This window comes from Neovison vison, chromosome X (assembly GCF_020171115.1).
Source record: "Neovison vison isolate M4711 chromosome X, ASM_NN_V1, whole genome shotgun sequence".
NCBI lineage: Eukaryota > Metazoa > Chordata > Mammalia > Carnivora > Mustelidae > Neogale > Neogale vison.
This window is the reverse complement of record NC_058105.1, coordinates 99,927,643-99,945,849: the sequence shown is the minus strand read 5'-3', so window position 1 is coordinate 99,945,849 and position 18,207 is coordinate 99,927,643. Positions and strand designations below refer to the sequence as shown.

Sequence of the window (18,207 nt, the reverse complement as noted above, 5' to 3'; positions counted from 1 at the left end):
GCTAGCCACCACATTGCAGTGGTAAAATTGCGTATCTTTAACTTTACTCTTTCTTCTTTTATTGTTATTGTGTTGTAAAGGAATATATTTAGAAGTCAAACATGACTTCGATCTCCAATTATTCATTCTCTGGTTGTATGACCCTGACCTCACTGAATGTCAGGTTTCTTACATGTAAAATATTGATAGTGTTTAATCTTTCAGGGAGGTCATGGCCATTAAATGGGAATATATGGAGCATGCTCATCTAATAGGTGCTAAAATAATGTGTAGCACACTTACTTAATATACTAACTCACATTTTTTTAAATTCCCTGATACAATATGGAATTACAGGGAGCTTTGCAGCTTCTTTAACCCTCTCTCTGTCCTAATTTGTCTCAATAAAAATGACAGAAACTTGGCTGAAACCGAATTTAGATCTTACTGTCTTGTTCCCTTCACCATTGTGGACCGGAGCATTGTTGTGGAGGCATGAAAACCAGTTGGATTCCACGGTCTTCAAAACAAATGTTGGTTGCTCTAAAGCATTGTTCTTGCTTCTTTAGGTGAAAGAAATGTTTTGCAAAAGCAGCGCCTTGGGCCATTGTGGAGGGAATGAACTGAGTTTGCTTGGATCCTCTCATGCTCCTTTGGGCTCCTCTCTTTGCTTTTATCATCCATGCTTTCCCGCTCTGATGTTTCAAGACAGCTTTGCCATCTGTGTGGCCTTACCTTTCAGGGTTTGTGAGCACTAAACTTCTACCTGCCCCTTTCCCCAAAATCAAAATAAGTATTCTAGGGATGCCTGGGTGGCTCAGTTGGGTAAGCATCTGCCTTCAGCTCAGATCATGAAACCAGGGTCCTGGGGTTGAGCCCCTCATCAGGCTCCCTGCTCAGTGGGGAGTGTACTTCTTCCTCTTCCACTCCCCCATCTCGGGCTCTCTCTCTCACTCACTCTCTGAAATAAATGAATAAAATCTTTTTTTAAAAAAAGACTTTTGCTTAGGAATCTCAGATACATGGATTTATTATAAATATTTTTTTCATACATTTTTATGAAAACGTTTAAATTCTAATCAACCTTCAAGGATGCTTTCCTAATATGTGACGAATTACACATAACCAGTTGAGATTAGTAGCATTAGAAGATCATTCAGAAATCCTGAAACTAGGGGCGCCTGGGTGGCTCAACTGATAAAGTGTTCAACTCTTGATTTCAGTTCAGGTCATGATCTCACGGGTCTTGAGATCAAGCTCTGTCTTGGGCTCTGTGGTGGGCATGGAGCCTGCTTCAGATTCTTTCGGTCTCTCTCTTCCTCAGCCCCGCACCCCTTTAAAAAAATTCGGAATCTAAAACTTCTTTTTTGGGGGGGGGGCATTTTATCTTAACATGGATCTTCAAGAGAATTTTAAAAATACTTGTGAACATTTGCCTCTTACCATTCAGCATTTCTATGAAAAACAGTCTACCCCATTTTATTGCTCAGATGGAATCTAAGGATTCTTTTTTAATAAAAGAATTCATTTTTCATTCAGAAATTACTCATAGAAATAAGTTTAAAATAAAATTAACAAAATAGGGGCACGTGGGTGGCCCAGTCCATTAGGTGTCTGCCTTCGGCTCAGGTCATGATCCCAGTGTCCTGGAATCGAGCCCCGCATCAAGCTCCCTGCTCAGTAGTGAGCCCCACAGCTCAATCAGCAGGGAGCCTGCTTATCCCTCTCCTGCTCCCCCTGCTTGTGCTTTCTGTCTCACTCTCTCTCTGTCAAATAAATAAAATCTTTAAAGGAAAAAAAAATAAATGAAGGCTTTACATGGAGGCTTAAGAAGTCACCTTCACAGTGCGGTGAATCCAAACAAATGAGCAAATAGTTGCATTCAGTATCAGGGAAACATATATGAATTTGTGGAACTGAGAGATGTTAATAAATAGAAGTGATAGATAAATGAGAGATAGATTTATAGTGAAGATTTCAATATGGCTTATTAATTATCCTGCATTAATTATCTCATACATGATATTACTTACTGCTGGAAAGATACCTATAATTGGATGTGAACTTCACTTACACATCCTGCTTATACATTACATTCAGTTTGGGGTGACAATTCTCAGATCCTGTTGTTATGCTGCTCAGCAGTGGTGACTATAATATCTGAAATACCAAGTGTGCTTTTTAAACAGTTTTATTGTGGTATAATTGTCATGCAATAAGCTGTGCATATTTAAAGTATACAGTTTGAGAAGTTTTAACACATGCTTACAACCATGAATCCATTGTCACAAATGAAATAACGAATATATGTCACCCTAAAAAGGTTCCCTTTTTAATCCTTCACCTTCCCTTCCCCTCATGCCACAAACTACCTTTGCCCTAGGCAACCATTTACCTGGGTTTTTTGGTCACTTTGTGTGCATTTGCTAGCACTGTATACAAATGAAATCATGCAGTGTATACCCTTTTGAGGGGTTGTTTTCATTTATGCAACATAACTGTTTTAAGATCCATCTATGTAGTACATGTTTCAATAGTTTATTCCTTTTATTGTAGTAGTAGTCTATGGGATAGATATTCCACAATTTGTTCATCTATTTACCTTTTGATGGGCATTTGGAATTTTCCATTTTTGGGGGGGGCAATTATGAATAAAGCTGATAGGAGAATTCATATATAATCTTTGCATGGGCATATACTTTCATTCGTCTTGGGTAAATACTTATATGTGGGATGGCTGGATAATATGGTAGTTGAATTTATAATGTTTAAAGAAATACTTGCCAACAGTTTCTCAAAGACATTGTTCCTTTTTCCATTCTCACCTGCACTGCATGAAAGTTCCAGTTTCTCTGTATCCTTTGACCGTACTTAGTAGGGCTCACCATTTCACTTTTATCCATTTTAACCCTTGTGTAGTATAGTTGCAGTGTGGTTTTAATCTACATTTCTGCAATTGAGTAATCGTGTTGAGCATCTTTTCTTGTCCTTCTCTGTCATCCATGTGTCTTCTGAAATGCTTTTCCAAATCTTTTGCCTGTCCCTCCCCCTACATTTGGTTGTTTGTTTTCTTATTGCTGAATTTTTAATATGTTTTTGAAATTTATTCTGGTTAGGGGCTCCTGGGTGGCTCAGTGGGTTGGGCCTCTGCCTTCGGTTTGGGTCGTGATCTCGGGGTCCTGGGATCAAGCCTCGCATTGGGCTCTCTGCTGGACAGGGGGCCTGCTTCCTCCTCTCTCTCTGCCTGCCTCTCTGCCTGCTTGTGATCTCTTTCTCTCTGTGTCAAATAAATAAATAAAATCTTTTTTAAAAATTTATTCTGGTTTAATTTTTTATCATGCTTTAAAATTTTTTCTCCCAGTCTGTGGTATTCATTTTAATTTTCTTAATATTGTCTATTATTGAGTAGCAGAAGTTTTTTTTTCCCCCAGCATTATTGACAAATAAAACTTGTGTATATTGAAGATGCACAGTGTGACATTTTGATATATGTATACGTTGTGAAATATTACACAGATTCTTGATTTTGATTAAATGCAACGTATCATTTTTTTCTTATGTGAGTCAGGAAGAAACATGCAGTTTTAATGGCAACCTATGTTATTAGTGCTTTAACATATTGCCCCAGTAATGAAAGCATAAGTTCTTCCTACGGTAAAACATAATCAGCCATCCTCTATAACAGAAATCTGAATCTTATAGACTTTATTAATCCTTTCCTGTTGTCTATAATGTCTTCTGTTATACACATTTCAAAAATGTGTTATAGAAAGAAAAAATAGTATAATACCACAAACAAATGGAGGCTAAAAGACTACAGTTGGGTGCTAGACTGCTACACATTTTATCATAAAAATTAAGATCTTAAAAGGAATAGAAGACAAGAGCTGTATTATACACAAAATAAAAGAAGATTTGGCCCCAGCACTGGGTTTCTTTAATTAGCCTCCAAATTTTGTTTTTCCACTTTGCCTTTTGGTCCCCTAAAGAGGGAAAATAAAACAAAAGAAAATGAGTTAGAAATGTGGTTAAAATGAGTAAAAAAAAAAAAAAAGAAAGAAAAAAGAAAAAGAGAAGAAGGAAGAGGGTTAGCAGAGATATCCTTTGGCTTTCATCTTTAGTCTGCTACTGACTTTTGGGGGTAGTGTATTAGAGACACAAGACACTTAAAATTCATTCACTCATTTGTAGTGTACTGTGTATAGAGTAGGTATTTATGAAAACACTTATTGACAGAATTAATGTACCTGCAAGAAATTCACAAGGTGATAAAAGCCCAGCCATACAGAAATTTTCCTTAACCGCAGTATTCATCATTAATGATAGGGAGTGGTGAGGCATGAAGCCAGTGGAGAGAGCAAGATGGGTGTGGGGTGACCAAGAGCAAAAGGGCAAAGACTTTGCCAGTTTTAACTGTTGCCATAGAAACTTGCTTTAGGAAGTTTTCTAAGGGGTGAAATACTTGAGATAATCAGTGAACATTATCTGAAACCTATTGCTTTAGGTCAGAATAAACGTTTCGTGAGTATGTGAGTTATTTTGCTACCTTTCTATTCAAAAGCCCTTTTATTCTGTGGTATATTCAGTGATATTTAGACATAATGTACCATTTTCCCCATTCTATGTCAGGCAAATGTATATGCCTTTGTCACCTACTAACTGTGTAACCTGGAATGAGTTAGCCAACCTTCTGTGCAGTCCAGGTTGCTCAGCTTTAAAAAGAGTCTAATGAGGAATTAACTTTTATGTTTATTGACGGGGTTCAGTAGATAACAAATGAGAAGCATTCAGCATATGCCCAACACAGAGTAAGCATTCAATAAATGGTTTTACATTATTTTCAAAAGATTAACCATTGATATAAAATTACATCGCTCAGGCTTTAAACTTGAGTCTGATATTGACATTTTACAAGCTAGTATAAAATTAGAGAAAAACAATGCCTAATGGAAAGCAAACTATATACTAGGAAATGTTTGTTCTTACTGTTAGAAATGCATTTTGAAGAAGTCAAATGTAGACTGTTTAGCAGAGAAAAAAATCCATTTGTCAAAATAAAAGCTTGAGCTATTGAAAATATAATAGCTGTAATTACAATTCCTATTAGATTTTTTTTAGTAACATTCATTTCAGACAAACTGAAAGCCTCCATTAAGTAGTGATGATGTACCTTAGAGAGTTGCTTTGTACACCACTATTACTTCTGTTATACCTAGTTTTTCCAAAACAGTCTTACATTTTTCCTATCACTCTGATAAACTGGAGTACCAACAAACAACTTTTTATTTACTTTTGTTTCCCTTTGGATTGGTTGGCCTTAGCCCAAACAGAAGAATATAGGAGGCAAAGTAATCACACGTGTATAGTGTGGAAAAATGTTATCATCTTTTGAAACACATATTTTCATAATCATTATTTACTGCATTTAGTTCAAAGGTTCATTGCTGATAATAGTCAGTTGCTGAGTCTAATGTTACTCTTTGTAATAAGCTTATAAGAATTTGACTGCTCATCTCTTCTAACATAGCTAATTTATAACCAAAAATAAAGATGCAATTTAAAAAATGTAATTGTTTAGAAATAAAATTGAAATTAAATTGCCAAGAAAAAGGTTTTTTTCTTTTTACTGGGAAAAACATTGAGTATAAATTTGTGGCATAATTTTAAGATACATTGTTTTAAAGTATTCTTTCCTTTTTTTATTGTGTTATGTTAGTCTCCATAAATTACATCATTAGTTTTTGATGCAGTGTTCCAAGATTCATTGTGTATGTACAACACCCTGTGCTCTATAAACTATTCTTTCAATTAAAACATAAGCTACTAAATAGACCTATATAATTCCATCATTATCTTCATTTATTTCTAATTTTTGAGATACTTAATTTCTCATGCTGATGTATATGGTCTTGTTATACTCATGTAGGGCTTTTGAATTGTTTTACAAATGATTGTTTAATTTCTTTTTGTTAAGGGAGAATAAAACTGTAATAATGTTTAGATGGGTATGTTGAAGGAAGAAAAAATATGCCAAGTATATAAATAGGCTAAAATGAGGAAGAATGGAGGATGTGCTTTTAATTCTCGAGAGTATTGCATAATATTTGAAATATTGATTAGGTTTCCTTATTAATCAGTACAAACATATTGTTTAACATAATGTAGGCTTATCCAAATAATGGTTTTTATCTAACTGAATTGTTTTTCTTAAAAGTTTCCTTTTCAAAGTGTTCATTGCTAGTATATAGAAACTTAATTGCTTTTGTTTGTTGATTTTGGATCCTGCACATCTACTGAATGCATTTATTAGGTCTAACATTTTTTATGTGTGCAGTCATTTAGGTTAATGAGATTGTGTCATCTGCAAACGTAATTTTACTTCTTCCTTTTCCCTTTGGATACTTTTACTACTTTTTCTTGCATAATTGCTCCGGCTAGAAATTCTAGTATTATGTTGAATAGAAGTGACTAAACCAACATCCTTCTCTTGTTTCTGATCTTAAAGGAAAAGATTTTAGTCTTTACCACTCAATATAATATTAGCTGTGGTTTTTGTATGTGGCTATTTGAGGAAATTCTGTCCCTAATTTATTTTTATCATGAAATGTTGTTGAATTTTGCCAAATACTTTTTATCCATCAATCAAGATGATCATGGTTGTTTTTTTCTGTTCTGTTTATGTGGTATATTACACTGATTGATTCGTGTGTATTGAACCCCACCCTTTATCCATTCATCCATTCATTCTTGGAATGAATCCCACTTGACAATGCTATCTATATAATCTTTTTCATAAGCTACTGAATTTGATTTGCTAGTATTTTGTTTAAAAGTTTTATATCAATGTTCATCAACAATATTGGATTTTAGTTTTCTTTTCTTGTCCTATCTTTGTCTGCTTTTGTATCAGGATATTGCTTTCCATCCTCTTCAATTTTTAAGTGTTTTAAGTGTTTAAGAAAAAAAAATATTAATTCTTCTTTAAATATTTGATAGAATTCAACAGTGAAGCCATCTTATCCTGGGCTTTTCTTTGTGGTAAGTGTTTGATTACTGATATAATCTCCTTACTAGTTTTATGTCTATTCATCTTATCTTTTATTCATGAGCAGTTTTAGTAGATCGTGTATTTCTAGGAAATTGGCCATTTCATCTAAGTTATCCAATTTGGGGGGCATATAATTGTTCATAGTATTCTCTTATAATACTTTTTATTTTGGTGAAAACAATGTATTGTCCCTACTTTATTTCTGATTTTATTTATTTGACTCTTCATTCCCTTATTCTTAATTACTTTTAAGCTCTGCCAGTTGTGGTGATCTTTTCAGAGCCAACCAATACTTTTATTTTCTCTATTGTTTCTCTCTTCTCTGTTTTATTTATCTACATTCTGGTCTTTATTATTTCTTCCTTCTGCAGCTTTAGGTCCAGTTTGCTCTTCTTTTTCTAGTTTCATAGCAGTGTGCAATGAAGTTACTGGTTTTATTATTTATTTATTTAAATTTTTCTTGTGGAGCTTGAACTCACAACCCTGAGATCAAGACCTGAACTGAAATCAAGAGTCAGATGCTGAATCTGCTGAGCCACCCAAGCACCAGAGGTGGTTGATTTTAGACTATTCTTTTTAATGTATGCTTTTGCTACTATGAATTGCCCTCTTAGTGCTGCTCTCATTGCATCACATCAATTTTGTGTACTGTGCTTTCCTTTTCAATTGTCTGATATTTTCTAATTTCCTTTGTGACTTTTTTTCAAACTTTGCTACAAAGAACAAAACAGTATATACTTTAGGTTTCGTAGGGCCATATAATTTTTTATTATGTTCAATTAGCCAACATATAGTACATCATTAGTTTGTTGGGTTTTTTTTTTTTAAGATTTTATTTATTTATTTGACCGAGAGAGATCACAAGTAGGCAGAGAGGCAGGCAGAGGGGGCCGGGAAGCAAGCTCCCTGCTGAGCAGAGAGCCCGATGCAGGGCTCCCTCCCAGGACCCTGAGATCATGACCCGAGCCGAAGGCAGGGGCTTCAACCCATTGAGCCACCCAGGCACCCCTACATCTTTAGGTTTTGATGTTGTGTTCATTGATTCATTAGTTGGCTATAACACCCAGTACTCATCACCACATGTGCCTTCCTTAATGCCCATCACCCAGCTCCCAGAGTCCAGAGTTTCTTGTAATTTGTCTCCCTCTCTGATTTTATTCATATGTGGAACATAAGGAATAATACCGAGGACCACAGGGGAAGAGAGGGAAAACCGAATGGGAAAAAATCAAATTTTCTTTGAAATATTGGTTAAGCCTTTGTTGTGTAGTCTTCAAATTTGCATCCATCTTTTTTTCCATTGTTGATTTGTACTTTCATTTCATTGTGATGAGAAAAGATGCTTTGTATGATTTAAATCTTTTAAAATTTATTAAGATATGTTTTGTTACCTCACATGTAATTTGTCCTGGACTGTGTTCCATGTCGATTTAAGAAGAATGTGTTTTCTACTATTGTTAGGTGGAATGTTCTATATAATCCAATTAAGTCTAGTGGTTTTACAGAGGTGTTCACAGTCTCTATTTTTTTTTTAATGTTTTATTTATTTGACAGAGACACAGTGAAAGAGGGAACACAAGCAGGGGGAGTGGAGAGGGAAAAGTAGGCTTCCTGTGTGCAGGGAGCCTGATGCAGGGCTTGATCCCAGGACCCTGGGATTATGACCTGAGCTGAAGGCAGAGGCTTTAACCCCCTGAGCCACCCAGGCACCCCTCATAAACTTTTGAACATCTAATACATGAATGGGTATCCAAAATATATTTTAGGGGTACCTAGGTGGCTCAGTTGGTTGGGTGTCTGCCTTGGGCTTGGGTCATGATCCCTGAATCCTAGGATCGAGCCCCATGTCAGGCTTGCTCAGCAGGGAGCTTGCTTCTCCCTCTCCTTCTGCCCCTCCCCTCACTTGTGTTCTCTCACTCACTCTCCCTCTGTGTCAAATAAATAAGTAAAATATTAATTTTTTAAAAACCACATATATATACATATATGTGTATATATGTATATGTGTGTATATATATATATATATTTATATATTTCTTTTTAATCTTAAAATAGGAATTCAAAGGGATAAATGCACCCTGATGTCTATAGCAGAATTTTCTACAATAGCCAAATTATGGAAACAGACTAAGTGTCCATCAACTGATGAATGGATAAGGAAGATGTGTGTTTATAGTGTGGAATATTACTCAGGCATAAAAAAATGAAATCTTGCCATTTGCGATGACATAGGTGGAACTAGAGAGTATTATGCTAGGTGAAACAAGTCAGAGAAAGAAAAATACCATATGATTTCACTCATAAGTAGAATTTAAGAAACAAAACAAGTGAGCAAAGGGAAAAAAAAGAGAGAAAATGAGACAAACGAAGAAACAGACTCTTAACTATAGAAAACAAACTGGTGGTTACCAGACGGGAGGTGAGCAGGGGGATAGATTAAATAGGTGATGGTATTAAGGAGGGCTCTTGGTATGATAAGCAGCGGGTGTTGTATGGAAGTGTGGAATCACCATATTGTACACCTGAAACTAATATGACACTGTATGTTAACTAACTGGAATTTAAATAAAAACTTTAACAAAAGGAAAATCTTAAACTCAACAATAGGATAACAAACAACCCAATTCTAAAAATTGGCAAAAGAGCTGAAGAGACACATCACCAAGGAAAATATTCTGATAGCAAATAAGTGTATAAATCATGTCTCTAGGGAACTGCAAACTAAAATAAGATACCACTACCTGCCAATTAGGATGGCTAAATTCAAAAGACTTGAAAACACCAAGTGCTGATGTGGAACAATAGGAACTTTCATTCATTGATGGTGGGAATACAAAATGATAGAATGTCACAACCATTTTGAAAATAGTTCGGCAGTATCTGACAAAACTAAACATACTCATAACATGATATAGCAGTCATATACCTTCATATTTACCCAAATGAGTTCAAAATTTTTATCCATCCAAAATTCTGCTCATGAATGTTTATAACAGCTTTATTCATAGTTGCCAAATTGTACAAATTGTAGATGTCCTAAAATAGGTGAACGGATAAACAGTGGTATATCCATACAATGGGATATTTTTCATTGATAAAAATAAATGGCCTGGGGTGTCTGAGCGGTGCAGTTGGTTAAGTGTCAACATAGAGAAATGTGTTGCATTTCTGTGTACTAATAATGAAGCAGCAGAAAGAAATTAAGAAAACAATCTAATATACAGTTGCACCAAAAACAGTGACATATCCAATAAAGGGTTGGTATCCAAAATATATAAAGAACTAAGCATTGTCAATACCCCCCAAATAAATAATCCAATTGAAAAGTGGGCAGAATACATGAACAGATACTTCTCAAAGAAGACATTCAGTTAGTCAGCAGACACATGAAAAGATATTTACTCTCACTCATCATGAGGGAATGCAAATCAAAACTAATCGATATCACCTCATACCTGTCAGAATGCTTGAAATCAAAAGGCAAGAAACAACAAGTGTTGGTAAGGATGTGGAGAAAAAGGAATAGTCATGCATTGTTGGTGGGAATGCAAACTGTTGCAGCCACTGTGGAAACCAGTATGATGATTCCTCAATAAATTAAATATAACATAACTATATAACTATATATATAAATCCTACGTATTAATATATGTAAATCACCTAGAACAATGTCTGTCATATAGTAAGTCCTACATTAACATAAACCACAATCATTAATCTTCAAAACAGCTAGCACCATTTTACAGATGAGGTAAATAACATGTTAAAGGCTAAATTAGTAGTGGCAGAACAAGTGTTTGAGTTTACGTTCTGTCCAAAGCCTGTGTTCTTTCCACTATGTACCCTGTCTTTTTATAATGTGTTTGTAAACTCCTATGTAAAATAAGAAAGCTATGTTTATAATAGGATAGGAAATTTAACCTGAAACTTAAGTGACTTTATATTTCAAAACAAAGAAATTAAAAATGATAAGATAGGAGTGACATCCGCAAGATGGCAATATAGGAAATCCACCACCTGTATTCAGCAATAGTAACTTGAAAACCATCCACAGCATAAGTGCCTTTGGGGGAGCTGTGGGATCTCCGTAGGATATTATGAAACCCCAATGGAATCCAAGACTGAGGAGGGCCATTTTGAAAAGGGAGGCTTGTTGCTCATGTGGTGGATTTACCAACCATGGCCCTGGTTACAGATCGAGAAATAGCCCTGTCCCCCTGTGGACTCAGTTATCTTCCCGTTGGGCTTGAGTGCTGCCACCAGCACTTTATGATAAGGAGCTGGCAGGAATCATTGACTGTCCATGTCCTGTGTAACAAGCCCATGGAATTTAGTCCCATCTGTGGACCCTGAAGTGGCTCATGGCCCAGCTTCAGCCCCTCTCAGCCATGGTTCCTGCCCATCTAGCACCTTGGGGAAGACACACTGTTCTGTGCACCTGAGGCACGCCCTCCAGTTTAGTTCAACTGCAGATCCTGAAATGATCTTGTAACTTGGCCAGCCACTCCCAGTCATGGTCTGGGAACAATCATCTTGGGAGACTTGCTTATCCATGCCCCAGAAGTGTGCCCATTGACTATGATCTGTGCTTATATCTGGGATCAGCCCCACAATCCAGTTTTTTAGTCCCTCATAGCTGCAGTCTAGAAGCAGTCCTGCCTGCCCAGGGACTCAGAGGGAGACACGTCCATCCATGTTCTGTGGTCACGCCTGCCAACCTCAATCCAACTGTAGATCCTGAAACAGCCTGACCTGCTTCCACCCTTCTCAGTCACAGTCTGGGGCCTATCCTTCCCACTCCTCTGAGAGTGGTGAGTAGCTGGTGAACTATTAGGAACACTCCCAGATACTCAGAGGGAGCCAGTGTAGTACCAGGGACACTTCGTAATATGTGATGTCACCAGCTGCTACCAGTGTCACCTCTGTTTCATATCTGTGCAAACCGAGGCACATAGCTGGTGATGGACATCCCCAGTTGTGAAACCAGGTATTACACTGCTCATTTTAATTAAAAACTGATTATCTCTTATACTTAAAACAAATATTAATGAACTCTGTGTTAAATTGTTCTGTACCAACATCAGGTTTAAATGTGATATTAAGGCCTAAGATTTGTATTTGGCTTTATTTTTATTAGTTTCAAGCTAAAGCATCTTTAGTACCTAAAAATTGACCTTTCATTTTAGAAAAACAATCCTTGGTTAATTTGGCATCTTGGACTTATGTGTTCTAGGTGCAATTTCATTTTCTGTTAAACACAGACAAGATGATGACTCTCAGGAAGATTCAGATCAAGATCGAGGTCGAGTACCCTCCTTTCAGAAATCATTATCAGAACTATTCCACCAGATTAATGGGGAAGACTCAGGTAAATTGATGATTAAGGAAAGTTTCATGATCACTTGTCAATCATTCACTTTTAAATGGGTAAATATTTTACATTCATAATGTATGTACAAGTATGTGTTGCATATATCTGTAAGAATTTTATTGTATTATTTCAGGATTAACTTTATGTATTTACTTTATGGATTTGTACAGTTTTAACATTAATAAATTATAATACTTCAACTTGAAGGCTGTCTACTCTATCATAAGTGAAAAACTTTACATATACTTGTTATTCAACAAAAAATTGCAGTAAATTTCTGATAAAATGTTAATGATATGTAATTTTTTAAAAAGATTTTATTTATTTATTTGAGTCAGAGACAGAGAGAGCATGAGAGGCATGGGGAGGGGCAGAAGGAGAGGAAGAAGCAAGTCTCTCCGCTGAGCAAGGAGCCGGATGTGGGACCCGATCCCAGGACCCTGGGATCATGACCCGAGCCAAAGGCAGACACTTAACTGACTGAGCCACCCAGGCGCCCTAATGAGTATATAATTTTAACAAGATAATGTGCTTTTCTTCAGCGTAGTAGATGATAACAATCTTCCTCATATGCTGAAGAAAGTCAGTGCTATTTTTTTCCTTCCTATGTTATAAAGCTTTATTTGAATGTTGTTAAACATATCTTTTTAGTAGAAATTCAAAGAAAATAGCAATAATGGAGAACTGGAAGGCACAGGGCAGATTTCCTGGAAAATGAGTGATTGAATTCTCTTATGTGTGAGTAGCAGGGACATCTTAAGGGGCCATTAGAGAACAGTGGGTCAACTGAAGCAAAGCTGTGGAGACAATGAGGTGTATCAAAGAAGAAATCTTTATTGAATGATTTTGTGTTTAGTCAGGATTCTTCAGTAAAACAGACACTACCATAATATAATGTAATATAAATAGAGAAAGAAAGAAAGATGGAGAGACAGATGTTGAAATTTCTTTAAAAAACATTTTATTTATTTGACAGAGAGAGAGTGCATGTGCGGGTGCATATGCAGGGAGAACAGCAGGCAGAGGCAGAGGGAGAAGCAGGCTCCCTGCTGAGTAGAGGGCCCAGGTGGGCCTTGATCCCAGGATCCTGGGATCATGACCTGAGCCAAAGGCAGACACTTAACCAACTGAGCCACCCAGGTGTCCTGAGATGCTGAAATTTAAAAAAAAAAAAATAGCTGACATTATTGTGGGGACTGGCAAGTTGAAAATCTGTAGGTCAAGCATTCAGTGCAGAAAATTAGGTAAGAGCTGCTGTTGTGATCTTGGGCCTAAATTCCTGAAGCAGGGCAGGCAGGTTGCAAGCTCAGGCAGCTTCTCTTGAAATCTTGAGTAAGAATTGCTTCTTCTTCAGATAACATTAGTATTTACTCTTAGGGCCTCCAACTGATTGCAGGACGTGTACCCACATTATGCAGGGCAATCTGCTTTACTCAGACTCCACTGTGGGGGGGTCCACTGTGGTCCAGCCAAGTTGACACGTAAAATTAACAATCACAGAATACATGGATTAAGAGTGATTATTTATACACTATTCAAAATGGTTTGGAAAGGGAACAGCAGTCGGGGCCAGCTAGGCAGTACACTGGGACAGCAAACTGGCTTTGACGTGAAGAGAACAATGTATTTTTATGGTGGCATGGGGATAGAGATACCATTAAAGAAGGAAAACATTTCAGACACCAGATTTTGATGACTCTCTCTCTTCCTCTCTCTCTCTCTCTCTCTCTTTTTTTTTTTTTAAGATTTTATTTATTTATTTGACAGAGAGTCACAGCGAAAGAGGGAACACAAGCAGGGGGAGTGGGAGAGGGAGAAGCAGACTCCCCACCGAGCAGGGAGCCCGATGCGGGGCTCAATCCCAGGACCCTGGGATCATGACCTGAGCCAAAGGCAGACACTTAACCAGCTGAACCACCCAGACTCCCCTAGATGACTCTTTTAAGAGAGGAGTTGGAAAGAGAGGATTGATTCTAAAAATGAACAAAGTTTGTTTGTATCTTGGTGAATAGAAAAATATCAAGGTATTAATTTAGAAGTGTTGGGACTTTGTTAAAATGACATTTGTTAAGTAGACCCTTGGGGTGTCAGATGGTGTGTCAGGGTTCAACAAAAGGCCACAAGGGAAAGTGAACTAGAGTTTATTACTCTAGTTGAGGTCCTGAAGGATTCATACTTCACTCCTTGAGAGGCCACATGGACAAGTCAAGGCAAGGGTGCACAGGGGGAAGAAGGACCTGAGCACATGCCTTAATTACAGTTGTCAGGAAGAATGATTTGGGGTTCCTGGGCTGAGACCAGATAGGTTAATTCAAACCAAAAAGAATAGGGTTTTGGTAAGCATCAAGGGGGTCTCATCTAAGGGCTGCACAAGGGGAAGTCCTGGGAGGCAGAGGAGAGAGCTTATCACAAGAGTGTTTGGGGAGTCATACCAGAAATTCACACTGACTTGTGACTGTAAAGACTTGTTATTTAGTGTGTGCACTCTCCAGAGGGGCTACTGTCAGTTCAAGGCCCATCAGCCCACTTGTCCATGCAAAACAGATGAGGAGACAGTAATACGATGGAGTTGTTTAATTGTTGAACTATCAACAAGAAGAAATAAAAAGTCTGGGAGATTATAATACTTGACATAGTTTTGTGCTTGCTGATTTTGAGGTGACAGCAAGACATTTATGTAGCGATATCCAGTCATCAACTGAACATTTGGAGCTGAGGCCAGATGAAAAAGTAAAAGCAGGTTGTAAAGCTTTAGTGTTTCTTTAGTTGAAATGCAGGTGAGATCAAAGAGTAGATGACTGTTGCAGATGGATTATGCTAAGTGAAACCCCCATCGAAATCTAAGGCAGATGAACCATGAAGGAAAGCCAGGTAAAAGTCTGAAAGAAAATCAGAATATTAAGGTATCATGTTAATGGAATAAAAGGGAGTGGTGATACCTAATAAGAAAATGTGCATGATGTAATGACAGGTTTCAAGATAGATTAAAAGCTAGGAAAAATGCATCTAATAATATTACAAGTATCCCCAGTTCTTCAAAGTGGTTTTCTTATATCAGACAGGATTAACCTTTCCATTTCCTGTAAGAACATGGAACTTTTTCCTACTGACTGCTCAGCAGTGTATCTCTTTTCAGTTAGGGAAGTTTTAGTTAGGTAAAATGAATAAATTTTGGAGAACTAATTAATTTACAACAACATGATTATAGTTAATAATACAGTAGGTTGTACTTGAGATTTCCTTAGAAGGTAGATCTTAAGTGTCTTCACCATCCCCACCAAAAATCCGTAATTATGTGAGATGATGGATGTGTTAATTAGCTTAATTATAGTGAGTATTTTATGATGCATACTGTATCAAATCAAGTTGTACCTTAAATATATATAATTTTTAATAGTTATACTTCAACAAAGCTGGGGAAAAAAAGAAATGAAGACAACTAAAGATTTTTTTAACCTTTTACAAATTGAAAAATTTGAAAAATATTAGTTAACACTCAGTTTTGATGAGGATCATATTGAAAGAGAAAACCTTATGCTTTATAATGGGAATTCGAGACCGTTTGCTTAAATGCTTAATTTAATATGCTTAAAACTCTTTTCTTTTTAGATTTTATTTTTAAGTAATCTCTATGCCCAATGTCAGGTTCGAACTTACACCCTGAGATTGAGAGTCACATGCTCTACCAACTGAGCCAGCCCAGCACCCCTAAAACTTTTAAGATTTTTTATCCCCTTTGATCCAATGATTTCATTCTAAGAAATTAGTTTGAATAAAATAATCAGAGATCTGCACATATATTTTTCTATAAGAATGTTTCTTATGTGATCTATTTTTTGAATAATTGACACTTAAATATGTTAGTTTTATAATTTTATTTAAAATAGTTTTGAATATGTATTACTTGCACAAAAGTTTTTTTCCCATTCTTATTGAAAAATAGTTGACATACATCACTGTCTAAGTTTAAGGTATACAACATGATGGTTTGCTTTACATGTATCGTGAAAAGATTACCACAGTAAGTCCTGCTAGTTCTATCTTTTCATATAGATCGAGTAAAAAGAAAAGAAAGGGAAAAAAATTTCCTTATGATAAGAACTCTTAGGATTTACACTCTTAACAACTGTCCTATATATCATACAGCAGTGTTCGCTATAGTCATGATGTTGTAATTACATTATAGTCCTTATTTCTCTTATAACTGAAAGTTTGTATATTTTGATGACCTTTCTCCCTTTCTACCTCTCTCTCCTGTTCTACCTTTGATAACCACAAGTATAAACTCTTTTCTGAGTTGTTTTTCTTAAAGATACCACACTTAAGTGAGGTCATACAGTGTTTTTCTTTCACTTTCTGATTTATTTCACTTTAGCATAAAGCCTTCAAGGTCTGTCCATGTTGTAAATTGTAGGATTTTCCTTTTTTGTTGTTTTTGTTTTTGTTTTTTTTTAAATGGCTGAATAATAATCGATTCTATATATATATATTTCACAACTTCTTTATCCATTCATCCCATGATGAACACTTAGGTTGTTTCTGTATCTTGGCTATTATAAATAATGCTCTAATAAATGTGGGGTGGATACATCTTTTCCAAGTAAATATTTTTATTTTCTTCAGATAAATACCCAAATGTGGGCATGGAAATTTTATTTTAAAATTTTGGAGGATTGTCCGTACTGTTTTCCATAGTGGTATAACTGTACCTAACAATAGTTCATCTGTCCAATGTGCAGCAGGCCAATTAAAAAAAAAACAAAAAACACCTGAGCTTATGCACTGAAGAAGATAGCTATTTACGGTGTGGCACCACCCCAGAGAACAGGGAAGTAATTTTCAAAATCCTGAATTTTTGATGACTTGCCAGTGAGTGTTTTAGTGCAAAAATCAAGGGTAAAGGGCTTGGAATTGTGGGTCCTTCTGATTGGTCAGGACTGGGTAAACTTCAAGACTGATTAACTGGTGCCAAGTCACCTGTTTCTTCAAGGTTGTGGTTGGGTGGTCATTTCATTCACTGGTCTAGTTCTGCAAAACATTTTAACAATGTGTGTCAGTGATGAAATCTTTGTTAGCAAAAACTGAGGCTATACACCTTGTGACTATGATGTCAGCACAGGCTATTTAATTTCCTGTTCCCTTGGGCTAAAGTTTCATTATCTTTTTTTTTTTTAAACTTTATTTATTTATCTAAGTTTTCTCTATGCCTATCATGGGCCTCAAACTCACAACCCCAAGATCCAGAGTCGCATGCTCCTCCGACTGAGCTAGCCAGGCACCCCTACATTTTCCTTATCTTAAAGCATATTCTAAGTTCCTTCCCGGTGTTTTTCCCAGTGGTCTTTAACTATGGGCGACTTGCCTTTAATTACTTAATTACTTAATTCTGTTGGCAGTTTCAGTGGGCCCACCAATTTGTATTTGCTACCAACAGAGCACAAGGTTACCTTTTCTACATATCCCACCAGCACTTGCAGTTGTCTGTTCTTTAGATAGTAGCCATCCTAACTGTTGTGAGGCGATAGCTCATTGTGGTTTTTGATTTGCATTTTCCTAATGATTAGGGATAAAACTCAAGTTCTAATAGCAAATGTTGTCTGAAGGATAAAAATGTGTTTACACACACAAACACACACACGCATATGGATATACCAATTTTATATAATTTGTATACGCCAGTATATTTATACCTTTGTGTCTTTATTGACATATCAAGCCTGGAGTTTTATATAAGAAAAATAAGTATTTACTCTTAGTCATGAGGTAATGAATAAATTTCATCTTTAGGCTTTTCAGGAATTTCTAAAAC

The 18,207-nt window shown here is 36.3% G+C and overlaps 1 protein-coding gene across 1 annotated transcript in view; it reads left to right on the top strand.

Annotated features, from left to right (window-relative positions):
- The window catches only part of CFAP47 (cilia and flagella associated protein 47), a 515,984-nt gene that overhangs the window by 353,416 nt on the left and 144,361 nt on the right, over window positions 1-18,207 (top strand). Inside the window, exon 51 of the mRNA XM_044235156.1 lies at window positions 12,261-12,395. Within this exon, the coding sequence (XP_044091091.1) occupies window positions 12,261-12,395 (135 nt within the window). The remainder of the gene's footprint in view (window positions 1-12,260; window positions 12,396-18,207) is intronic.